Source organism: Sphaeroforma arctica, assembly GCF_001186125.1.
Source record: "Sphaeroforma arctica JP610 unplaced genomic scaffold supercont1.17, whole genome shotgun sequence".
NCBI lineage: Eukaryota > Ichthyosporea > Ichthyophonida > Sphaeroforma > Sphaeroforma arctica.
The window spans coordinates 168,540-177,926 of NW_014040541.1; the positions used below are offsets into that span (position 1 = coordinate 168,540).

At 45.3% G+C, this 9,387-nt stretch overlaps 1 protein-coding gene across 1 annotated transcript; it reads right to left on the reverse strand.

The window, feature by feature from the left end:
* Positions 1 to 1,634: 1,634 nt before the first annotated feature.
* SARC_00546 (hypothetical protein) lies at positions 1,635 to 2,297 on the reverse strand (the record flags this gene model as incomplete). Its single annotated transcript, XM_014305783.1, has 2 exons — positions 1,635 to 2,151; positions 2,272 to 2,297. The coding sequence occupies 2 exons, from the start codon at positions 2,295 to 2,297 to the stop codon at positions 1,635 to 1,637; spliced, it is 543 nt and encodes a 180-aa protein (XP_014161258.1).
* Positions 2,298 to 9,387: the final 7,090 nt, after the last annotated feature.

A 9,387-nucleotide genomic window follows, 5' to 3' on the forward strand; every position in this document is an offset into this window, starting at 1 on the left:
ATATATATATGCCTCTGTGTGATGTGCGTGTGTGTTTGTACGTGTGTGTGTGTGTGTGTGCACGTGTGTGTGTGTGTGTGTGCACGTGTGTGTGTGTGTGCACGTGTGTGTGTGCACGTGTGTGTGTGTGTGTTTGTGTGTTATAACCGCAAGTTAAAAAAACTACTATACACTGATTCATCTATCAGAACCGATCTTACTCATATGCATACAAAGCCGAGTATTGAACATTCGCCCTTCTCACCTTGGATGAGATGGTATTTGGGGCTGCGGTCCTTACACCGTTTGACTGGCGAAAATCTGTTAATCGTGTGATCAATTCACCTTTAGTCCCACCCACCGGTAAACCCAACTCCCGACATCGCTGTTGCAAGTCAGGTATTTTCAGTGACGAAAACATATCGATCAAAGTTAATAAGTTATCTCATTTAGATGCCTACCCCGACGTTGCAAAAAAATACATAAATACGACAATATGTAGTATTGAATAATGTGGCAGACTCGGCCTTGCATTTTACCTCGGTCAAAAAACCTCCAAGCAGTGCCTTCAAACCGATTTTAGTACAATATGCCGCTTTTAGTTCTGGTTGGAGCGAGCCGCGATAGACTCATAAAATAGCTTTTTTTTTAAATAGCCCTCTTGTAGCTACATATCAACACAATAAGGTTTCAAACAGTTTATTAGACATTCCTCCGAGCTCTTCCAGCACAAATGCTCGGATATCCCTACTGTACAACCTATAAGCATATTCTCTCAGTCAACCACATAACTACCAGAACCCAGGTCATATTATATCTTCCTTCATCCTCACTATGCTGGTCCATCGTCCACGACACCTTCCATACTAGGTAACTCCTCTGTCCTCTACAGTAGTCCTCCAATCCTCTGTACAGCATAGCTAAGCCCTGGCGTCTACAAGCTCCTCTCTCCTGTTATATCAGCTCCATCAGTATGATTATATCAGTTCACTAATCACTATGACAGCTCCTTCTCCATCCTCCAAGTGGTAGACCCCTGTAGTTCGGTACCTAAGTCTAGTACCGAGCTATACCCTTGCGGTTATTACATTTCCCCAGGAACGAGCAGACTCTGGCTGCAGCGTTGCCCAAGGCACATATAAGAACCATCCGAAAGCGAATCGTTTCGCTGTATGGATGTAAAACAAGCAACATGGTACTATGTTCATTGTATACTGTATAAAATATAATATCAATAAAGATATGATAAATACGATGTGTGGAATACTGAGTGTTAGAACGAAGACATAGACTCCGGCTGGCCTCCGCGAATTCGGGAATCCTGCTTGGCTCGCCACTCATCCAACATCTTACGGCGGAAACTACTGTCTAATGTAAAGCGGTATCCTTGTTGATAGCACTACGCCACCAGGGCACAAATCGTTTGCCTATATGACGCGCGACCAGAACCTCATCATGTGAGCAAGATCAATCCAGCGAGACCAGTAGGTATTGACTCCACGCTGCTATAAGTGTTACTTGGTTTTGACCACAACGGTTCATCAAAAGACTTCGCTTGTTGATCCCGCGCTTGTGCTCTTGTCACGACTGCGACACAGCAACCCAATAGACAAACACCAAGACGGTGACGGCAAGGGCTTGCCATTATCACCTCCTCAATAGGCAGTACTACTAGAGGCACATCCACCAACATCCGACAAAAACAGCGGAAACCACGTAGCGCCAGACCAAACAGGTACGACCATAGCCGCAGAAGCTTTATCACAGGACTGAAGATAGTGTAGAAACCAAAAACCCGAAACGCGCGGCGGACACGCCCATCCGAAATCCTCATCAAGAGGAATAGTAAATGCATCACCGCCCCAAGTACCGCCACATGGATCGTCAGAAGCATAGTAGGGTATTTGCGCATTCCGTCGGTTAGCGAACAGGTCAATAGCAACCCCATGCCACTTCTCCATCACCCGTCGAACCCAGGCAGGGTGCAAGCGCTGAGTACGCTTCTCCGATGAGGCTGGCACACAACCGGCAACAGGCAACGTAAATCTCTGCTCATTATCGCTGTTGTCATCACAATCCGCAGGCATCGGCAAGGTATTGTCTGGGTCCGGCAACTCCGACGGCCAGGCGAACGACACTCGCTGTTGTAAGATTCGGTCTATTAAGGTGATACTAATGACTTAGAATAAATAAACGCGTAAGATAAATTCTAAGTATCGTGTAAATACCAAAGTATATAAACAAAATGAGACTTTTAGTAAAGTTGGGTATGCCTCATGAAAACAGCAATACCCTGAGGGATTGTGCGGCTGAGACATTGCCAATATATAATCCTCTCGGTACTGTTTCCGCCGAAGGGATTTTATTTAGTGTTTCGTTGTCGCTCTATTAGAAACTACGGTGTGTTTCATTGGGGCGAATCTGAGAGACTCATAAAATTCTATCTTTAGACAAAAAGAAATAAAAAAATAAAAATACTCTTCATGTCCTTAGTTCTTGTCTTAACCAATAACTTACCACTTATCAAGAATTACCGACTTAGCCTTCATCAGACTGGCACATCTGGTTGGCTGATCGGAGGATCAACTAGGTAACGTTAATAGTCCTTAGAAACCTATATTCGGTTGAGCCATCTCGCTACCGAAGTATTCAGATATAAATAAAGTTGGAAAGTAAATATAGTTCCTTCTAAGGCGTTAATATCGCCTTAATAGACCGAATCTTACACATGTAGGTGTGAAGGACAACCCCCAACACATTGAACGGCTCCAAAATGTAGGCAATATTTGCGCCAACACAACCCATGATCTCCAACGCCCGCCAAGCTCGACGCTTCATAATGTTCGTTGTGTCGGGAGGCAATGGTTTACCATTTAACAATGTCTCCAAGGGTTAGTGATCACTATGGGTTGGCAGTGACAACCAAGAACGCATCGCCATAAGAGCAATCTTATGAAGCACAAATTCTGTCGCCGACAACTCCAAATTCAACACATGGTAGTTATTCATGGAAGGGGGTAACTTCGAAGAATAAAACCCAAAGCAGAAGAGATAATTCATTATGCCATGGCTTTTATCCTAAATAATAGAATCCATAGCCAAATGTTCATCCACAAGCTCCAAAGAAAGCTCTTGGCCCTTCGTCACTCGTATAGACTTAGTCTTTCACCGAAGTAAGGGTTCAGTCAACGGAACACCCTTCTCTTCTAAATACGCCACCAAATTATTCTGGGCTACTGCCGAACCATGCAACGCCGCACGCAATTCCGCTGTAGGCATCTTCTTAGCCAACCACTGACGATCGACCTCAGCTTTCCACCCTGCAATCGTCTCTTCCATCCGCAAAATCTCCTTAAGCGCTCGGCAGACCATGACCGCTCCTCCAATGGCTACATCACATGCGTCCGGATAAGCATGCAATTTTTCATGCTGCTCCAGCGAATAAAGACAAATCCCATTCGTGAGAAGCCACATACATCGATAATACGCAATCTGATATTCCAAATTCATGTCAATCCTGGATCCCTTGCGAGTTTGATTAGTCAACGGCACCAAAAATGTGTTCAACCTGGGGATACTACATGACTACCACGCCATCATGCACACAAATGTAATCAACTGATCCTTGTCAGCTGGAAGGTCAATGCTAGCTATGCCTTACATCCGCTCATCGTCGATAATAACAAATGTAAAGGTCGGTATCCTCTAGGCTGACTATACGATACCAAGACGTTTAATTCAACAACGCACAACGCTTTTATTTCATGTCCGTTATCTCGTATGTCTGGGATTACACGCTCGTCTTGAGGTGCGTCCTTTTTTCTTAGTAACAAGACCCGGTATGCTTGTCACTTAACTTCAACCTTTGGTTGCACCTTGCATGTATGCTTGTGTTAACCTCCAGTCCCGGTACAGTCCTTCAATGGAGATCTCTCGTACCTTGTCCGGGTAAAATTGATGCATATCAGCGTACAGAATCTCTTTATCTCTCCTATGTAGGTTTAACCAAAAGATTGTTTGCACTCATAGTACACACATGAATAGTTTGTCAGGTGACATCTCTTGAGTTTGTGCCCGTGACATGAGTGTGTCCTACTCTAATAAGTAGTGGGACACCGGCGTTCCTTCTTCCGGTGGTATCATGATCGATACAAGCAATTCCGGTCGAGGGTCCGTCGAAAATAAGTGGACGATCATCTCACTCTGCTCTTCCCACGTTTTCAGCTTAGTGATCGCTTGTTTCGCCTTCTCTAACTTGTTGTACCTGTAAGAGGACGGCTTAAAGCTCTGCTGCGCTGCTTCGAACCATAGGTTCTTCCGTAGATTGGCTGTAAGCATAATCTATCCAAAATCTTCCAAAGATCTAGATAACAACGTCAGACTGCTAGTATCGATTGGATCCTTCCGGTCCTTTCGATCAGATATGTATGTCGTTGGTTGTTTACCTATATCCTTTACAAACTTCTTGCCTTCCACAGCCTTCTCGGTCTGAATCACTCTTAGTTTTGAATCAATTTAAGTCTGGAAGTGCGTAGCCATTGTCATATAAAGACTAGCGGTATCAATCCTACCTAGATACATCGCCTCGAGTGAAGCAGCCTCAGCCTTGTTCATTTGAACAGCGAATTCAGCAATTTTCAGATCACTGCTAGAGTGATCTGATCCCTTCTTTTCTTGAGAGACTACAGTAGTAGACGTATTTCTATATACGTTAATAACGTTTTACGTCGTCAGCCCGAAAGTAATTTGGGACTTGTTCTCAAATTAATATAAGTATAGGTGGGTCAGCCCGAGAGAACGTAAGAATAATTTGAGAATTCTTCTTAGATTATTCTATTTATAGAATACGGGCCGCCGGCTAGCCGAGAGCCGAGGTCCGAGACTGAGTGTAGTAACAGAGAATATGATATATTTATTTCTAGAAAATATATCCGAGTGCTAAAGTGTTCTGCATAAGGCTTCTCATACTGATCATATGAGTTTTTACCCTGGCCAACCCAAGTGGTTGAACACTAGTACAAACCCCATAAGTATATAACTGAGGGTGAGATCATAAATAAATTCATTCGAATGCACCATACTTAAAATACACTAGCACTTTACTATTAATCCCCCACATCGCACGCTAACATTTCTAACTGCATCTGACCATGCAGTCAGTTGTCTGCCTCATCCTTTGATCCATCGACCTGTTCAATGTGAGTGAACGCTGCTGATGGGACAGCATCTTTTGTCGTCGTTGGGATAGCCGCTGGGGGCGAACTGTCTCCCGATGACGACAAAGATTTTCTAGCTTCCACTTGATCAGGTTTAGGCTCTTCGGTCGGTTTGTGCTTCGGAAATACCTCTGGGGCATTCAGTGGATTTCCTTTCGGTGGTAGATTTGGTTTAGGCTCCTGTTCAGATGCCATTCGCGACATTGCTGTTGCGTCCAATCCAGGAGAATATTGAGCTTAGGATGATGAAGATCAGATTATGTTTGCCTCTCCATTGTCTGACAATATCTCAAACGACAATATGGCTTGATAGAGTGCCAAATGGTTTGATATCAAGTCGGGAATGTCTCCAAGAAGATCCCGAATTTCGTACCAAATTAAATGTGCAAAACTTCCATCTCTTCTAGTTCCGAATACCTTCGGTAGTATCTTTTGAAACCGACGGAAAAGTTTGCGTGCCTGCTTACCTTCGTCAGTTTTCGTTGCTACTAGCCGATTGTAGTATTAGAATCTCTAAACAAATCGAGCCCAAAATTTCATACCGCTGCATTCATTACATACCTCGGTGAGATTGTACCATCCGGGTAGTCTTCAATACATCCGGAAAGTACGTTCCATTCGTGTTTCGAAACACCCATGCCCGGTTGGCCCGCTGATGGATTAACTCTCGTTGACCCTCCTCCTGGATATCAATCTGAGTCTGGTATGGATGGCCCAGATCAAAGTTCTGTCGCCAAGCCGGTCGGAGTGGTGTTTTGGGTAAGCGCAGGAATTGTGAATCCAACCTGGTGTCCGAAACGTCGTCCTGATGGTGAAATGTATGGTCCACATCATCCGGACCTATATCCACGAAACGCAGTTGTTCCTCCGCTACGTTGATTTGGGGTTGATCCAACAGTGTTTGTGCTATTGGCACATTCTCCGAGTCATCCTCCCCTGATTCACCATGACCTTGATCCTTCGCTGCGGCTTGCTTTTTCTTCCACTGCTTATTAGGTCACAATTCGTGTACCATTGGTTGGTAGTTCTTCAGGAAGGTTCTCCTATCCCTTGCTATCATATGATAAGTTGGATCTTTCCTGCGTGCTGTGCACGTGTCCACTGGTGGGGACGATATATCTGATTCCAGTGCATGTCGTACTTCCTCTGAAGTTGAATTTTCCGAGGATTGTGTTTTCTCGGCTTTTCCCTTTCGAGATTTCGCCTTCTTCGCTGTTGGCTTCTGTGGCTCCGCAGTCACATTACCTCTGGATGCACCTACACCCGTAACAACCAACTTCTTACGTTTCCATTTAGTCAGAGTTGGTGCCGGTTGTACCGGCGTGATTTCAGTTGCTTCAGCTTCTCCTGATGGTGCCGGGGGTGTTTTCTGCTTCTCTTCGCCTACAGTAAACCCTTTCGCGTTTGCAGCCTTGGCTACATTCGCTGCCTTATTTATTTATTTTTCGTCATAATATCGATAGCGTATTCAAACTTAAAAATATGTGAAAATCGGTCTCCTCTAGGCGGACTATACGATACCATAACGTTTACGTTAATAAGACAATACGTTAATACGTTAAAATGCAAAGTGTTAAATAAGTTTAGCTTCAGCCTTTGGTAATGAGCAAAAGATTAGGGCATTTTAGACCGAGACTTTTGTGTATATACTCAGCTCTAATCACTCACTACTTCGGTCTAGATTTATTTCCATTTTAATTACTAAGATCAGATATCATTTCATTGGACACTTAGTTTAAATTCCACGCCTCGAAACAATCACCTAATCAAACTAACCAATAAAATACCTCTAAGTCCAACTTTAGAAAATGAAAATAAAATCAAAACACCAAGCTGGTGCAGTATATATCGGCACCTAGACCCCATCACTTGGTACCTAGCTCTCCATCCCATTTAAGGCATAGATGGGCACATCTAGTTGGCTGGCTAGGGGGAATCAAAACCATGTTGTCCTAAATTCCAACTCTGATCCTGTCCTTTTCTCAGTGGATTATCTTTCTCTGAGATTATTATCGAATTATACCATAGGTTTGTACCAACAACCATTTCATGCCTGAGATCCTCTCTCATGATACTCCTATTAATTAGAGATTCACAAAGTGCCATTTTCAGGTGTCAGATTGGTGTCGTTCCTATAATATGCCAATTCGTTAAACGTATTTCAGTATTATAAGTATAACCGTTAATGCGTTTGTACGTTTATAATATACGTTAACTGTGCAACTACTATTAGGAACACGCTATTTTTACACAAACCCATCGCACCACAGTCGAACATAGAATGACTTCGGAACATGCTTCGCCACTGCGAATTAAACTTCGTCCCCTAACGTTCAGCTGCTTGATCAGCTGCCACAGCGACCGCCAATGCGCCCTATCTGCTTCCAGCTCCGCTGGTGACATACCTTGTGTGTCGGGTGACGCACCAACTCGAGTAAGATTATCCACTAACCGCGGTAACGGACGACGTTAATACGGCACTCCCACCGAAGACAACTGACCAACACCCAACTGCACTCTGTTCGCAGCACCACCGGTAGGCAAAACTAGCAACACGCCACCTGCAGCAGAGGACACCGGTTCCGGACTCTCCTCATCGACCAACTTTTGTGTGCACGTAGCACCACTAACCGCGGTAACGGACGACGTTAATACGGCACTCCCACCGAAGACAACTGACCAACACCCAACTGCACTCTGTTCGCAGCACCACCGGTAGGCAAAACTAGCAACACGCCACCTGCAGCAGAGGACACCGGTTCCGGACTCTCCTCATCGACCAACTTTTGTGTGCACGTAGCACCATCATCCACAAAGGAGAGGAAACCTTTGACATCCCGAAAGTTATACTCATTCCTCTGTGTATACTGAGCTGGAACAACCGCGAGGCCGAATCCTGCACCAATGCGTTCGTAGACCTGGCCGTCACCTGACAGGAACCGCGTCTTGTGACGATCCTCTCCAGCTATCGTACACTGATTAAAGCCATTAGCGTTGTCAGTGATTGTGCGACGCCATGCGTTACAAATTTGGCGTCGCAGATCCTCTTCACTAGGCATATTAGCCTGTTCACAAATGCTCCATTTGTTTAAACCAGCGTAGGCTTGACACATCCGATAGTCGTCGTCCGACCGATGTGTCATCCCTTTGCCTTTGTCAGTCAAGATGATAGGAGCTAGCCAACCACCTTCATCATCGCAACGTCGGATAATACCTCGCTCCACCTCGGCCGCATACTTCCTCTGTTCAATGGCAATCTTTGTAGGATCCCGGTTCCGAAACACACTCCTGGCAGGAATTGCATCAGCTCGAGTCGGAATGCGAAATCCGGGCCCTTGGAGAACACATGAGGCTTCGTCTTGCCATATGCACACCGATTCCCCGCGTCCTTCATACGTCTCAGCCCTTCAGACGGAACCCCGATGCCAGCATCATATATAGATGCGGGAATATCCTCCTCCTGAAAAGGAAGGACTTCCATGTTATATATAGTCCCGGGTGTCTTGTAGATAAGAGAAGGCACTGGAGTAGGTAGACCTTTCGCCGTCAGACAGAACGAGGGTGGGGTTACTGCCGTATTTCACACAGACTCCAGCAAATTATCGCGCTGAGCGAAGAAGCCGAGGATCGCATCCTTCTCTAACGGAATATGTCTACAACATAAAAAAGAATCTTGTTTGATACAAACGGACTCACCTGTTGAGTTTGAATTTATAAATGGAAATAATAACTAACGCCTCAACCCCAAACTCAGGGGACAAATTCTAAGAGCCATCGTAGACCTCGAGAACCTCCCTAGGAATGGGAATCCGTTGAAGACCTTCGGCATCCACAACGGAACAGTGAAGCATAGACGGGAACGAACCAGAGTCACTGAAGAGCTGTACTTGCGTCCCCCCAATCTGTGCAGCTACAGTGGGTCCTGCACCGGCTAGTCAATTTACGCTTGAAGCGCTAGTATCAGAGCTAGGTGCTGCTGCCACGGGCGTATTCATAATATTCTGAGGCCAATCCGCTCGAAAAAGTAGGCTTCCACATAGATGACACTTGATATATAGAGGGACACTGTTCCTGCCCCCAAGCGAACGAGAAGCACTGTGTCCACGAGAACGAGATCTGTCATCCCGCTGCATGGACTGCCCTCGACTATCGGTCTCCCGCTCAGCACTTCCGCCAGATCTCTGAGAATAGG